The sequence below is a fragment of the Tympanuchus pallidicinctus genome, unplaced genomic scaffold (assembly GCF_026119805.1).
Source record: "Tympanuchus pallidicinctus isolate F22 unplaced genomic scaffold, pur_lepc_1.0 scaffold3, whole genome shotgun sequence".
Classification (NCBI taxonomy): Eukaryota; Metazoa; Chordata; class Aves; order Galliformes; family Phasianidae; genus Tympanuchus; species Tympanuchus pallidicinctus.
The window spans coordinates 36,348,894-36,365,859 of record NW_026294747.1 but is presented as its reverse complement, the minus strand read 5'-3'; the positions used below and the strand labels follow the sequence as shown (position 1 = coordinate 36,365,859).

General features: G+C 42.8%; 1 protein-coding gene and 1 long non-coding RNA gene across 9 annotated transcripts in view; both read right to left on the bottom strand.

Moving 5' to 3' along the window:
• Nucleotides 1–69: 69 nt before the first annotated feature.
• Nucleotides 70–2,567, bottom strand: LOC128085894 (uncharacterized). The gene is made up of 2 exons (XR_008209145.1): nucleotides 2,471–2,567; nucleotides 70–2,269 (listed from the first exon to the last, which is right to left on the bottom strand). It is a non-coding gene; the product is annotated as an uncharacterized LOC128085894 (long non-coding RNA).
• Nucleotides 2,568–7,731: 5,164 nt separating this feature from the next.
• The window catches only part of MIPOL1 (mirror-image polydactyly 1), a 174,284-nt gene continuing 165,049 nt past the window's right edge, over nucleotides 7,732–16,966 (bottom strand). For all 8 annotated transcript variants that reach the window (XM_052696878.1, XM_052696882.1, XM_052696875.1 and 5 more), the window contains one exon: nucleotides 7,732–16,087. In XM_052696878.1, coding sequence (XP_052552838.1) covers nucleotides 16,021–16,087 — 67 coding nt within the window. In that variant the 3' untranslated portion in view covers nucleotides 7,732–16,020. The remainder of the gene's footprint in view (nucleotides 16,088–16,966) is intronic.

Genomic DNA, 16,966 nt, shown 5'->3' with positions numbered 1-16,966 from the left:
ATTCAATGACCACACCATGCCCAAAGATTGCTTTTTACAGCTCATCTTCCCTTAAGGATCAAGGCGCCATTTATACTTTTACACAATAGACTTTAATTGTTACAAGGGAGCTCTTTGGTTGATAAGAAATAATTTGTTCTGTGCTGCAGCACAAACAGAGGATTAGGGCTTCAGGTAAGGAATAAGCAGCAGAAACAACTTAATTCCTAGGCAACAAGGGTCCTGCTGTCACTCCGGACCCCTTCTGGGTAGGAAGAGAACCCGAAATTCTGCTCCCGGCGGACACCGCTCGGCGCCATCCGCTGCCCTGAATCTGCCCTTCAACAACTCAGGGCCAAAAACTGCGTGTAAGGCATGCAGTGCTAAGCAAAAATAAACGTAAGAGATACGCCAAATCAATCAGAATTTTCTCTCTCTCTCTCTCTTCCTTCCCCCTCCCCCCCAATCACGATTTAACTAACGAATTGAAGTGAGCTCCGTGCATTTCACTGTGCAGTTCGCATTTCCAGTGAAACAGATGCGATGGCGATTGGATTTACAATAGCAGTTCCATTTGCGTTGATCTGCGGTTTCTTCATTTCTTGCGGTCGGCCGCAATTTGGAAGAAAAGCGCAGCGGACGAGAAAGACGAGCGCACCCCAAACCGCGACCCACCGCCCTCAGCCTGCCCCGAGAGCACCGCTCCATGGGCTCGAGGAAGCTCCCCCGGGTCCCCACCGCCGTCCTGGGACAGAGCGGCCGCGGAGGCAGCGGCACGGGCCTGGCCCCTTCGCCCTTTGTGCTTCAGCTTCTCCCCATCACTGCCGTTTGGCAACAGTGAGGTGGGAACTGTCCGTGATCTCCTGGAAGAAACAAATACCTGAACGATCGAACGAATGAATAAATGAATGGATGAATCAACCAACAAATTAACAAACAAATAAGCCAAACCAGGTTCAGTAAATGCAATGCAAGTTGGTTCAGTAAAAATTGGGAAAAGAGATGGGTAGGAAAGACAGCCCCGAGAGATATTTGCAGTGTCCCTCTACATGAAAGAGGTGTCCGACTGGTCCATCTCTCCTCGAAACCATCCTGCTGTAAGCTAGAGGACAACTGAGGTCTTAAAACTTCTAAGGAAAGACAAGGGTGCTTAAGCATGCCAGGGGCTCAGTGTTGCTGGTGGTTTCCACTTTCTCTCTCTCTGCGGGGTACCTGTAGGTGTCTGGGGGAGCCCTGGGGTACACCTTGCCGCGGAGCCCCTCAGCTACAGAGCACAACGCAGCTCGTGCCCTACGGGAATGCCATAAGCCAGTAACACGAAGTCAAATGACAGTGATTTGGGGCACTTCCACGAATTGCACAGTACTCTGCAGGACGGTCCTGCGAGAGCTGCTCAAGGAGTCTTAACCACAGTGAGGATTTAAAAGCTTAGAGAAATGATGTATGTTTTCAGTCTCATCTTGATGGCCTTTCACTAAAAGTAAAAACGAGATGGGACATTTTGGTGCACATTATCTGATAATGAGGTTTCTTCACACAGCAGTTCTGAACTTCGTAGCAAATACATCTTTATCTGAGAAATCAGAACACCTTACTTGCTATGCTGGCATGCCTGGCAATGTCTCCAAGTCATGGTATACATGCAAGGCTTCAATGTGCATTAATCAATTTTCTGAGTGTAATTGTTTTCCCACTGTATGTACTGTCACCATCCTAGAAATACAGGAACAGAATAAAAGCTGCAGCGTGCATTAACCAGAAAAGCCATTCATGGAAACGAGTCTTTCTTTTTCAAATTTCTCATTTCAAAGAAAGGAGTATCATTGTACCTAACCGGGTGCGTTGTCTGTGACAGGGCAACAGCCAGCCAGTGTATACGTGTTGGATGGAAAATTTCTAACAGCCTTCAGACTGCAGCCAGCATACAGTGCTGGAGGTACAGTGCAGCAGTCCTCTCCATGGCGATGGGAATACAATAGAAGCGGGGAAACTAAATACTAACACTAACGTTAATACCAACACCCGTACCCAATACCCATAGAAATACCAATACCATTAACACCAATACCATCTTTTTCTCGCCTTTCTCCTCTAAGTATCATAACGCCTTTCAGTACTGAGATGCCAACCACAGATAGAGCCTTACGTAATTGGTCAATACACAGACACATGAGGACACGGAGTTCCTCAATTCCCACAGTCGCAGCCTCGAGATTTCCATATCTGCAAGGACCTGTGCTCCGTGGGCTCTGCGTCTCGGCGCTTGCGCCAGCGTCGGCATAGCGGGGTACTGGAAAACGGGAGGAGGGAAAAAGAAATAAAAAAAAGGTGAAAAGAAGGGTATACAGAATAACACTGGTTTAAATTATAAACGGATCGCTCAGGCTACTAAACACGTGGCATCTCCCAGCGATGGCACTTGGCAGGGTGCTTTGGAGGAACGGAGTGAGGCTTTGGGACCAGGAGAGGGATTCCGAACCGCAGCCCTCACCCTCTGCAGGGCACAGAGACTTCCCCTCCCCCGCCTAACGAGCACGATGCGGGCACCGCCGAGCCCAGGAGGAGCGGGGAGGGGCAGCGGTCGGAGCGCCGCCGCACGCCGGGGATTTCCCAATCTCCTCCTCCCGCCGCCGGCCGAGCCCCGTAGGAAGCCGTGGAAGGCGGCTCTAGGGGCTGCGGCTGCTTTGCCAGGGAGCCTCCCGACCCGCCCCCCCGCAGCTCCCCTCCGGGGGACCTCCCCAGCTGCCCATCTGCCCGCACCTGTGATTTCTTTGCTTTAAGCATAAACGTAACCATAACTGCTCTTCTGATCAGTGGTTACCTTAAACACCAAAAAAACTCGTGTACGTTTGGTTGAAACATTTGCCAATGACTCCATGCTAACCACTAGACTCTGTGCCCACGGGTTTGAAGGGTGCGAGAACGCTCCATCGAGGGTAGAAGTGAAACATGATCTCATCCCAGGCTCAATCGAGAGCCTGAAATGATTCACGCTGACCGTGTCTCCCTGATATTTCTTATTTATTTTTTTTTCCTGCTTCCTCTCTCTATCTTCCAGTGCACACTCCTTCCAAGGGGTCCTTCAAATACTCGAGGAGCATGAGAACAGAGCCACATGCCGGGTTTCCTTGGAGAGTTTTATTGCATTCAATCTGAAACAAAACCAAAGAGCATTCTGCAAAACTTCCCTTTGGAAGAAAAGCAGCTGACAGTTGTTAAAAAGGGGAGGACTCGTGGTAAAGTGCTCTGCATTGAAAAGCATCCTCCTTTCCATGTGAACTGCATGATGTGGTGATGGTGATGATGGGTCAGTGATTGGACTAGATGATGTTAGTGGTCTTTTCCAACCTTAATGATTCCACGATTCTATAACTGTGATATTGGGTCTTTATTTTGAGTAGTTACTGTACATGCCTTGCCCTCATATTCAAAGCATTTGCTCCACAGAAAAAAGTGCGGGTGAAGGGAGGCAGCACTAGGTCCAAAGGGCTGTGGTACTGGAAAAGCAGAGCCTGAAGGACGGCAAGAGTGAAGGAGGAGGAAGCAGGACATGGAGGAACGGATATCAAGCAGCAGGCATGCAGGGACAGGAGAGTTCCAAGGAGGAGCAGGGAGCGGGAGGTGGCTGCAGGGAGCAGGTGGTTGGCAGGAGTTGTGGACGGTGTAAATGTGGACCACACCTGGAGCAGCTGCCTGCCTTCTCTAGGAAGTGAGAAGAGATAGGAAGGCAATACATGGGCTGTTCCCCCAGCCTAGACGATAGGAGACGTACAGTGGAAGTCCGCCTCTGAACAGCAAACAAGGAAGCTCGCTGGTTTATGTGTGTGCTTAAGGTTGAATTTTGACCTCGAGTTGACGTCATGCAATACAAGGGTTGTCTGCCCCTCTGAAGGCAGAAGAAATCCAAGGAGCTGGGTTAAACCCAAGAGTTACAAACGTTTTAAAGCCCCTGGTTTCGGGGTACAGGTGGGGACTGGCCTCAGGCTGCAAGCCCTGCTCCCAGGCCCCTCTATGCCCTCAGAGGTGCAGTGCTGTGCAGTCTGGGGATGAGCAAGATGGGATCGCTCAGTGTTTCTTGCTATTCCAATGCCACCCTGTCTCCAAGCCTGCTTTAAAGCATGTAAGAGCTTGTGGAGCTCCTGCTGCAAAAGTTACAAAGCTGTGGGCAATAGAGACTCAGGTTAGATAAGGGGCTGGCTGGGTGGAGCTGCCGAACAATGCACGAAAGTGCTTTTCTTTCACTGATCTTGGTTCAAATTAAGGTTAAATTCCAGGGGGAGTGTATTTTTTTCTCTCAGTCTCCCTCCCTCCCTCCCTCCCTCTCTCTCTCTCTCTCCAGGAAGAGGTTTTAAAGGACATCATTTTCAGTTCTAAAAAAAAAAAAAAAAAGTCACAAAGGGAGATACATGTTAATACAAATGTAGCATTCCACAGAATGGAGCTCAGAGCTGTGGTGTCGCACCCACAGCCACGGCAGCAGAGGCTGCTCAGCACCTGGCAACACCTGGCAGGAAACACTATAGAAAGTTGGACCTTATAGAAGCCACAGGGTCTTTACAGAAAAAATGCTGATGTACAGGAATAGGAGAGGGGATTATGAAAATAATACATGGAGCTCAAGTCATTTTTCCTAAAATGTCACAGTTCTTACTTTCCAGCGCTTGAAAATCTGAAGGCGAATTAAAATCTCATCTGTACATGTATGTAACAGAAATAAATTGAATATGAAATGCGCTATTAAATCTATAACACTAGGTGCTGCATTGAAGGGAAAAAGGCAGCGAGGCTTCTAGCTGTCCCTCTGAAACAGTTTTTGTTGTGGGAAAAAAAAAAAAAAAAAGTTGGATCAGCTTCTTCACAAAGAAAACCCCATGGCATTTGTTTTGCAACCTGTCTATCACTGGTGTTCTGCTTTGAAGCAGTGTTCAGGGCACTGTGAGGAAGTGCAGGAGATTCTGTGCCTGGCTAAAATCTGTAGTCAAAATGCAGTTTCTCCTGTGATAAGAGCTCCCTAAAGTTCAGGGACAAAGGTGGCACACATTTAGTGTTGTCTTTTCTTTGGTATGACAAGGGCTCTTGAGAAATCAAAGGGGAAATCTGTGGGCTCTATCCCTGAGGCAGTAAGGGTTTGCTGAAGGGGAGTTCCTGGCTCTAAGAGGAGCCCCAGGACCTCTACTTGCACTGCTCTGTCAGCCAGCCTTGTTCCTACAGCTGCTTTGTCTTCTAATATGAGGCCTCTAGATATGCTGCATGACAGCACAAACTGCCATGTCTTGCCTCTGAAATATTTGCCACATGCATAGTATATACTGCAGAAACACAAATTCATTTCAATTTTCATTTGTTTGATCAATATCAAATATCACTGAAATGAGTGCTCTTAATATTCATTGTCAGCACCTTGTTACTGTAAGAAGGCTGCAGCACAGACTGAAGGAGTGAAACTTCACTTCATCCTTTGCATGTTTAGAGCCCACAGTGGCTGTGCCAACTGTATTTCAACCAGAGTTAATGTTCCTAGGAATATGTTGGTCAAAAATTCTTGCCACTCCATGCCAGTTGACTTACATGACCTTTCTTTCAATTGCTGCAGAGCACACATCCCTGATAGCATCTCTCAATTAAACAGTGGTCATCTATGATTCCTCAGTGCCATAACAATGACAGAGTGCAGCTGCTGCTGCTGGGCCTGGGCACTTAACCACTCCTGGGGGCTGGCTGCCCCTCCTGTTATGAAGGGCAGGTCTTGCTGTAAGCTAAAGCAAAACTCAAAGAGACTCAAGGTATGGCCTCAGATATTCTGCGTGGTGCCTGCCTGGGTTGGCGGATTCCCCATGCTGCCATTCAGCTCTGCAGTCCTGTTCTTGTGATATTCCTTCTCACAGCCCTGAGTCCTTCTGACTTCCTCCTAAACATCCTCAGTGCTGTGTTTCTCCCCTGTTAAGGTCAGCACCATGTTACTATATCATCATGTCACCTGTAAGTGGCTGTCACCCCCACTGCCAGCCCTGCCTGCCCCAGGGCCAATCACCGCCTTTTTGTGCCAAGGCCCCTCTAAAAGCCTTCAGATCCTGCCTAGCAGATCTGCCCCAGCACTGACACCAACACCAGCACCACTGCTTCTCATGCACATTCCACCAGCCTCTGCCCAGCCATCCTTCTTGCCATCCTTTGACTTAGCTCAAATTACAGTGCAATTAAAATCACCATGGAACACAACTAAACCAACAAGATTAACTGCATGATCACTTCAGGTTTCTTTTTCTTTTCTTTTTTCTTTCTTTTTTTTTTTTTTTTTTTTTTTTTTTTTTTTTTTCCTCCTGTTTGGCAGCCTTATCAGACATCTTCCTGGCTTCACCTCTTGTGACTTTCAAACAGCTGTGATAGGGATTTAATTCTTTCCATACTGGGACCATTCGTGGCCCAGAAATAAAAATACAGGACATGGGTATTGGAAACAATGGCAACAAGCTTGATAATATGAGCTCCTACTTCTATTTCATCATATTTCCCTCAGCTTACCTTTTCACTTTTCATCCTCATGCAATCTCTCTCCCCACTCTCTTTCATCGATCCATGTTCCTACAGTCTGTGCACTTATTTTCCTCTTCACCTCCTTCCAACCTCACTTCTATTACAGCAGTTTAGTTTGACTACAGAGACATTCCAGCCTGAATTGAAGGCAGGTTCCCTTATCACCAAGGTCATCAAGAACAAACGACACCCAAGCAGGACACAGGCTGCACAGCTGGTTGGCTGTGACAGGCGATCCACCAGGCCATGAGCGACACTGAGCCCCAGTGGTGAGCATAGTGCTGGGGATAGGTAGAACATATAGTAAGAGAATGGGAATGGGCTCTGTACAGCCCAGGTCTGAGACAGGGAAGGAGTGCTGTGTTCTGTTCAAGTATCCTCACATCCAAGAGTTAGAACTCAGGAATACTGTAATGTTTGAACTGTATCTAGTAGGTGGTATCAGAAACTCTCTTTAGTCAGTTTGTCCAAGGGAAGATTAGGCCATTCAGGGTCTCCAGTTATCAAAACAGGGAAGGATTTGAGAGATTAGTTTCCTCTTTAACACCACAGGCAAAAGCAGGATATTGAGACCTTCTGATCTGAAGGTGACAGAAGACAGACCAGAAAGCAAGTCCAATAACAGCAGTGGGTTCTCTGTGCAGCCCCTTAGAAGGCTCCAAAACCTCATGGCTGTGGTTCCATGTGAAGACCTGGGCCAGCTATGGGGTGGCCTCTTTCTGACATGCTGAGGGGTGCTGGGTTAACTTCTGCCCCGTAGGCAGCCTGTGTACCTGGAAAGCAACAGGAAATCAAGGAACTTGGGGGTTGACCTGTTGAACCATTCTATCAGGGACTGTTTCCCACCTTTATGAAGAGTAGTAGCAATATTTTTTCTTGAGGAGAACTATGCTACGTGGGCATGCTATAATCCCCAAAAACCAACATGGCAGCTAGCTGGACACGTGTTGTGTATGAATTACTTGGGTAGAAGAGAAACTGAACAGGAACCAAAGACGTAATTTACAGGTTTGACAAGTGGGGGTGGGGTGAAGTAGGGAACAGGACATGTTAGTGACAGGTGGTGGTGTAACTCCAGCACATCCTGGGTCAGGAGGTCAGTGTGCGGTGCAGCCTGCCAGGCACTGGCTCAACTCACTGCTGGTGAGAAGTTACAGTAACTACTCCCAGCAGGTACCTGCAGCAGGTGGCTTTAAGGAGAGAAAATGAAAACAGTGCTGAAAAAAAGAAATTGGACATTTAATGAGATAGTAGGCAGCAGGTCACCCGATAACGAATGGTTGGTGATACAGGAAATCAGTCTGTGCAAGGGTGAAGTTTTGCACGAAGCACCTCATAATGTGCAGTGTTTGTTGCCTGCAGATCAAATCTCAATGTATGGAAAATTACAAGAATAGCACCTCTACTGAAAATCAGAGTAGGCAGCCAACACAGGCAGCAGTGGCTTTGCTATATAGGAATGTTGAGAACAGTCCTGTGGGAACTCACAAAAACACATGTGATGAAACCATATTTTCTTCAGGCAGAGGCAGTTCAGATTTATAAGTCTTACTCTAGTGGCTGTTAGAGCTCTTGGGAAATAAAGTTATCGCGAGCAGACTAGCAAAATGCAGAGGAAGTGGGGCATTTAGCTGCTTGAAAAGTAATTGAGGTGAGTTTCTCCATTATGTGATCAAAGCAGGGCAAAACTGTGAAGCTTTTTGGCCTCTTTTCCAGTGCATGCTACTGCAGCACTGCTGTACTCAGATATTTGATGCTGTATGTCTGCAGATAAGAGCTGTCCCTCACACTGCACACATCTCCCTGCATCCTGGTACATCTTTGCTCAACACAGAGCACAATGCAAGTTTGCACATCTCTGACCCTCTCCTGCACTTCAACCTACCAGTTCAAAATTACCACACATGGGAGCAGCAAGTTCCATAAGCAATGCCTCTGGGTCAGAATGGAGAACTACTCTATGGGACAGATGAAGCTGTGGCTCTGAAAGGCAGAGTGGCGACTGTTAGAGACATGACAAAGAGCTGTGGGTGATGGCATTTCACACACCCAAGCCACAGTAAAACTGACATATGGACACACAATACCTGCAGTAGAGGTGTTAAAATCTGCTTGGAACATCCTCCATTCATTGTGACCAACTCTGATCATCCCCTGTGTGAAGAAACCTATCACTGGGAGAAAGTGCTATTGTTTTTCACTTTCTTTTATATGTGTGCTAAGATTTCTTAATGAAAACCTTAAGAAGGTTCAATATTTACCATTTTGGTGATATTAAATGTATGCTTCTTTATAACAAAAAAGCTTTAGCGATAGGACAGGTGTGATTTCTATTGCTCAACCTGAGAGAAGCAGGGGGGACACTGCCAACTGTACATATTGGCTACACAGTGACCAAACCAGCTAAATGTTAATTAGGAATGTTGTTTTATTCAAAATTTAGAACTGAGATATCTTGTCATATCAAACAAGAATTCAGTGAACAAACTGAACACAACCAAATTTCAGCATTTTTCTTATCCTCACACTCTCACATCAACTTCAGCTTCAGTGAGACACCTACACTCAAAGACTTCAGAATCCGTGTTGTGCTATGACTTCCCTGACATTTTCAACACCTCTGTGTGTCTGCAAAGTGAAGTATTTCTGTTGCTTATTGCAATAAATTTTCCTCCTTTTTTTCCATCTGAAGCAGACTATGCTTCCACACTCATGCAATTTTTTTTTCTCGTACTACTCTTCTGCTGTTCTGTTCAAAATGTAATTTCTAACTTGCACTTTGCTATTATGCAGCTTCAGCGCTGACCAGTCCTGGCGTCCTGATGTATGCCTTCCATGTCCTTGTAGGAAGTAGAATCCAAGTAAATCACAGCTTTTACTTGGATTCTACTTACTTGGATTTACCTACATCTTTCTCAGTATGCTGACTGGATCACACATTGAGAACTCATAACTCCAGGTATGAAAATCATGATATGCTGTTTTGGAGCCCTACAGCTCCATATCCTATGACATTGATACAGAGCTCTATATTTTTGACTTGTGTGCAAAGCTGTAATCTCTCCTCACCAGAGAGAATACAGTTAAGTGGTAGAACTGGTCTGCCAGTCTGGAGGTCATAGCTTCAAGTGTTTCATTTGATGCACCTCCATTTCAAAGCATGCTGATATAACAAATGCCATAGCAGATCACACTGCAAATTTTATCTCCTGTGTCTTCTTTTGCTTAAGTGTACCACTAATGTTTGGAAACCATGTGTTGATGAAGAAACCTACCATTTTTTATTCTATTTCTACTCTAGTATACTTCCACATAGGCTGCATCTGAGCTGTGCATGTTCTCTCAATAATCCAAACATCCAAGTGAAGATATTAGTTAACTTTTTGAAAAGCTAAGTGTCACATAGAAGTGTATGAAATCTTGCTTGATTTCAACTTAGACTCATTTCTCATTTTTGAAAACTGTTTACTTATCTGAAAAGAAAGAATTTGTGAAATAGTGGCACTACTTCAGTGAAAGTAAAAAATTGTGAGCAAAGGTCTTGAGGTTACAGACAATAAATTAGAATAGCACTAAACTAAATTTTCATTTTTCCGTCTTAAATTTTTGTATTTTCCTTTTCTGTTATGAATTTGGCTTTGGTAGTAGTTCTAGTAATATACTTTATCAAAAACAAAACGAAACAAAAAACCTCAAACGCATAGCTTCCACCTTTTGAATTCTTCAGGAAATCATGTCATTGTTCAGTCATATGTGAAATACAGTATTCATATTCATGTATGTCCAGTAATCATCTTAAATTCATGTAATGTATTCTGCAAGGTTTATCAGGTGTGACGAATTCTGCCAGGTACGTTGCTATTTCACTATATGACAATGGATCTGCCATAGCACGTTCAGAAGCCATTCAAATGCTTAGGAACTCCTGTGAATGTGGCACTGTTTCGACCTTTGGCTCCAGGTAACCATGGAGGAAACACGCCAAACTCCTCCTGATGACAGCTTCGCAGAAAGGCGTGTGACCCTTTGCAGTTGGCTGTTGACTGGGCAACGCACCAAAGCACGTGCATAATTGTAGTGGTATGCTCAAGTGTTTGTTGAACTGGGAATCTGTCAGGATTTATACAAAATATACTGTTTTCAATTTATACGTTCTCAATTTTTTAAGATTCAGTACAACTTTCAGGTTAAATCCTATGGGAAAACCAAAGGTAGAAGTTGATTTTAAAATAAAAATTTAGGCTAAACATTGCAGCCCCTCCCCCAGCCAAGGGAGGGAAAGACCAAAAAGAAAAACAACTCCAGGCAAAAGGTTTTCTTTTTCCCTGAGCTGTTCTATTTTATCAGTTCAGTACTCATTCAACCTGCTCTCTTTATTGTCTGGCCCTGCACCCCTAACATTAGGGTTACTACTTATTTATCTTAGCATTCAGAACGACTAAGTTGAAGCTCTGCAGGATTTGGCCAGAATTCTTGTATTTGACTAATTTTACAAACAAGCCTTGGCCACTCACATGAAGATCTAAATTCTGAAAGCATTCTGTAGTTGCATTTCTGAAGTTTAGTTGAATAGAGTTACCAGGTAAATGTTACCTTAAAAATTGATTAAGGTAAAGGCAATATTTTACAAATTAAAAAAACCAACCAAACAAACACCTCCCCTCAAAAATGAACTTCTTTTACAAAGACTATTTTAATAAAAGGATTACAAAATACAAAAGAGAGAGAGAGACAGGTAATCTGAGATGTAATTTTGGAATGCAAACTTTTCGTTGAAATGTGCAAGCTCAAACTTAACAAATGTTTAAAATATTTGAGTTTTTCAAATGGTGCCAAAATAAACCATGTCTTTTCTAAAGACTACATATTTAGCTAGGCACCAGCAATGTAAATCTTTCAACCATTTCAAGCATTTGTTTAAAAGCCTCCCAGAACACGTGTGCTCCCAACAAAACTGAAGAATGAAATGTTTAGACCAGTGAAGCTCAACAGCTGACTTATAATCAACCTAATATGAGAACACCACTTTGTTTTTTGGACTTGTGAATGCATTTTATTTACCAATGCATGAGAAAAACAAACAAGGGAAGTCCAGCTCTGTAGACCTGATGTGAAATGGTACAATAATAATAGTCAGCATAACACTGTGATCATAGTGAGATCAATATGAGAGAAACTGTCAGTGAGAGACTTAATGTGTATTGCAGCTTATTCCTGCAAGTGACAAAAATCTTGTGGCACACAAATTAAAAAGAAGAAGAAAAAAATGCTAGCAGCCTTCATCAGGAAGTGTTCTAAATGAAGAAGATAATAGCACAGAAGAATATTGACATTTAGATAGCAAGTTCATTTGTGTACATGGATTAAGGATGTTATAATTCTTGATCATTTGATAAGAAAATTTATAAAGCCATTTAATTTGAAAATTAAGGTGAATATCTGTAAAGTGTCCTGTGATTTGAAATAAATAGATAAACAAGTATGCCAGTGACAACATAATGACTTTACTAAACTATTTAAATATGATGGCTTATTCATAAGAGCTGTTTTCATGTTCCCCTATATTAATGGTTAACTAGTGAATCTTGCTTTATTGTGAATATATTTAAAGCAGAATCAAACTGACTTCATCTCTGGGATTCTGCAAACATGACTGATCTGGCTCTGAACTTTGCAAGTATCTGTAGTTTTTCTGGCACTCGTGCAGAAAACCACACTACTGATTTTGGGTTATGGGCTGAATGAAAACAGTACTAAATGACTAAAGGTTCACAGTTCTTTTCAGTTAAAGTTGATTTGTCATAATATTGTTAATTAGTGTGGGCTTAGGGAAGGCTTACTATGAATATAATTACAGTGCCGAAAAGCATTAATAACGCTTTTATCCCAAGCCAACATGATGCTATTTACATATTTTACCCTGGCATATTGCAGAAATGGCTCCCAATGCAAGCATGCTGCAGGATCATCAAGAGAAACACAGGAAATCTCACAGGGGTTGAGTATTCCTGAATATCTCAGTGCTCTTCAAAACAACAGGGACACTAATTTGACCAGTAATTACAACTGTCACCATAAGTATTGCCCATGGTGAGCCATCTTTCATCACCGGGAGGAAAACAAACTGCTATTTCTGTTACTTAATCTGATGCAAGCTCATCTTTCTCCACAAGTTAGGACAGAAGTGACTTCTCCATATCTGCTATATAGAGCAGGTTTTCTCTGCCTTCAGAACATTTCACAGACATCAATCACTTCTCACTGAATAAACTGCACAACAAAAGCCAATTAATCTGTGTTATCATTATTGCCTATTTCTACATGTCAGATCAGAGTTCCTGCCCTCATTACACTGAAAGACAAAACTCAGACTGAGTTCACTGAGGCCAGAAATCCACCTGAAGGCACCAAGGGCTAGGCCTCTATTTCTGGAACTGCCCAACCTTTGTCATTCACTACAGCGGGTGAAGAAGTGAAAGTGTTTTGCCATTAACCTACAGAGGTGCCTGAGATCCCCCCCAGGGTGCCCGTGGGCCTCTTGAGGGTCTTCATGCCTTTTACAACAGTCACTGCAGGATTTGTTGAGGACCACACACCATGCTATGAGCAAGGAGGAGACAGAGCCCAACTGCTTCAGAATCTTCACCTCCCAGCACAGCCAATTTCCCAAGGCTTTTTCCAAAAGAAAACAAACTTTTCTATCTGAATTTTAAAAATTGATGCCTAATTTAATTATGATTCAAAGTAACATGTGCAGGGTGATATAAAAAAAAAGCTAACTTAAAAGCTCATTACATCTCATGGTCACTTGGTACAAGATGTAAGACAGAATCAGGAAATATTTTTTTATCTTAGGTATAGCATGTCAAAAAGAAAATAATGTAGCAAATTTACCATATAAATGTACATAATCAAGTAACACCCACAATAAGAAGTATGCTGATGCTACGTTCCTAAACAAAGCCAGCTGATGCAAGGGGAGGGAGGGCCAACAGCTGTGCTATACAGAGCCTGCACTCACACAGTAATTGGCTCAGAGGAGGAAGGATTTGGGGCAAGGTGAGAAATTCTGATACACATGGGGAGGAGGAACCTAGCACATTCATGCATAGAAAACAAGCCGTGATTAAGTAAACTTGCATTTCCCAAGCAACAAACAAGCTCCCTCAACACAGTTGCCAAAGGAGTAAGATGGAAAATCTTCACACGGAAAAATATGTAGTTAAAAGTTAGTTCAAAACAACAGCTAACAATAAATGTATCATTTTCACAGTGAATATAAACTAACTTACTGTCCTATAGGAATCTTTGTCAGAGACCATGCTGTTCAACTTATTTCAAGGCCATAAGAAATTGCCTTGAAAAAGGGGATAATCTGGAGATAAATGATATTTCCTAAAGAATTATCATTGCTGAGGATGAGCTGCAGAATAGGAACAAGTGGTAATCAGTCAGGGAATGCATAGTAATACAGCAGCTGAACGTTCAGAAAATGGTTTTGATCTGTTCTGATCTTGTACACCCCATGATGAATCCTGAACTGGATATTATAACTGAAGAATAAGATCTAAAGTTATTATTATTATACAAGTACTAACTTAAAAGACATAAGCTTTCCTAAAGAAATTCTAATGCTTAAACAATTACAAATAGCTTGAAGAATAAAACAGAAAACATAATTATGACATCTGTTAAAGTCACAGCTTGAATACCATGCACAAATCCTGCTCTATCTTGGTAAAAACACCGAAGAACTAGAAAAGAAATAGATCAGCATGACAAGGCAAGTTGAAAACATGAGACAGCTCCTCTATGAGAGACTCGGGCTTCTGTCTGGAAGATGGGTGAGTGAATGATGAAAAATACATAAAATCATAAGGGATGAAAAAATGGTACAAACAGGAATGGCTGTTCGATGTTTTTGTAGTAGAAAAATTAGGTTATACCATTTCCTCAAGCAGAACTGCTTCAACAGTGCTGACAGCTCAGGCGATCTTTTCTTTCTATTAGTGATCCAAGGTTCAATGAAGACAATGGAAAAAAGAGCATTGAGTTGTCTGAATGCAGAATGGGAGCACTGTAGAGAGTTGGAAGGGGCTGGGTGCTGGGTTGATGGGCTTCTGGACTGGAAGCATGAAACTTTCATCCCACTGAATACATGTGGAGAGACTTCAGTCTCACTGGCTATCTCAGGATTGAACGAAGGTCAAAAAGGAGCTCATCAGGAGTTTCTGAAGTGACCCTGGATAAATTTGGCTTGAAGGAATGCTACTCATTTCCCTGCAAGGGGCCAGATTTGTTAGGCAGCTGCCTTGAGCTGACTCTTTAGTTCGCATTTGCTTGTGTGATAAAAATATGGAGTACATGGAGATATTTGGTTCCCAAATATACATCTAGGGCCAACTCTCCTATATCTTTGGGTAATGTCTACAATGACTGTGTACCTGCAATTTTCTTCCCCACTCCTCTGTTTCTTTCCTCTTTTGTCCTTCAGCATTCAAGTTTTCTCCCAGGGCACTTTGGGAGTCAGCAAAGCAGAGGGCTGGCATTCTGGCCCCAAATCCAACCAGGATGGTACTCCTGCATTGCAGAGCAATCAGAGGTCAAAATAAAGCTGGGAAAACATTCTTGCAGGAAATGTCTGAGCCACTCACCTTACAACAAATAGATGCGTTTTGACCGTAAGGTGATTTCTGAACATCTGAAGGATTTACCCTATAGGGAAGGACAGAGGAGTAACTGAAAACAAACCAGGAAACCTTCCCCACTGTCTGAGATACCCCACAATGTCTCAAGGCTTTCACACAGCGATTTATGATTATTTATGCAGTTGTTCCTCCAGTGAAACCTAGCTATACACTTCTTTAGAAGGTATGCTGAAAATACCATGTACTCCAGCAGTTATTCAAGTGTTGTATAAAGCTATAAGTGCATCCTTCCTTTAGATGTAGCTATGGTTATTAGCTGCAATGGGCTGTAAGTAAAGAGGAAAAAAATCTCCAACACAGTGGACAGAACTATTTCTTGAACGTAAACTTACTTTATCAAATACTGCATTTAATATACAAATACCAGACTGTTTGCAGTTTCATAAATAACACAAGGGATTCAAATTTTGAAGCTGTTTTCCAGGATTTTGCACCTGAAGCTGGAGGTATTTGAACACACGGTCAAGCTGTGCCTTGCTTGCAGCAGACTGTAGTCTAGTTACACTGATGGAACAGACTGTTAAAATAAGCATCTACATCATTTTTCATAGTACACAGAGCCACAATGCATCTGCTTAAAAACAAATATATGTTTGCAGTGAAACATTTCAACAAATCACAGAACTCAGCAGCAAAGTAGTTAAACATTTATGATTTGATTTTATCTCAGCTTGGAATGTCGCTGGAGTGTCCCACTTCTAACAACTGTTTGCTAAGTTAAGGCTTTAGTGTTTACACAGTGCTGAATGAAGCAGCCTGGTCACCAGATGTGAATGCTTCCTTAGACTGAAGCTTTCAATCAGATCACGGTCCTAATGGTCCCTGCTCCAACCTTCTTCCTCAGGACGTCCACCAGCCTTTCCAACCTGAGAGGGGGCAGGGAAGAGGGAGAGGAGAAAAAAAAGGAAGCTAATGTTAGGAATGTTCTGGCTGAAAGAGACAGTGTTTGCACTGAACCAAGCTGTCCTGGTGGTGGTCACGCTCAGAAACAAAGCACTACTGTAAAGGAGAGACATTAAGGGAAAACGCAGACAACTTACAGAAAACTTTTTAACCTAAAACCCAACCCATAGCAACTTGCTTTTCTTTTATAGTATATGGAGTATGTGAATCCCCATAAGGAACAAACACAAAACGCTGTACAGCAATTGTGGCACACATACTCTTTGGTGTTAGCACAATGTTCAGCTCTTGCACTTTTAAAAATTTGGCCAGTTCATACCTCTTCTTAAACTTAACACTTAGCTGTTGTTTCCCTTTAAAAAACACCCTGCTGTTAACCAGCAGTGCAAGATATTTTTATTGTTCAATTTATAAATTTATGCCCAAATCCCATGTGTTTTATGTCAGAAGCTCTTTCAAAGTAACGACAAGCCAAGTCTCTGATGTGCACAATGATATTTGAAGGTGGCCTGTATGATTGTTATGGAGATTACAGAAAAATTAGCAGTCAAAATAAGTGAGTCAGAGAGGCATCTAATCCTTAATTTTAATGGACAAGCTATAAGCATGTCCAGCACCTTGAGGGCTTCATTTGTTCTTTCCTTTTGTAGGTAGGGAAACACAAAGGGCTATACATGTGTTTAGGGTTTTTCCATTTGCAGGCATTTATTTTCAGCATTCCAGTAATCTTGCATTTAAGCTACTTCTTCAACTTCATGGAATTCTTCCATGAAAGCTATCCCACATATAAACTATCTATACAGAGCTAGGCACTGCAAGTAATGGAACACTTTCAGAGCAGA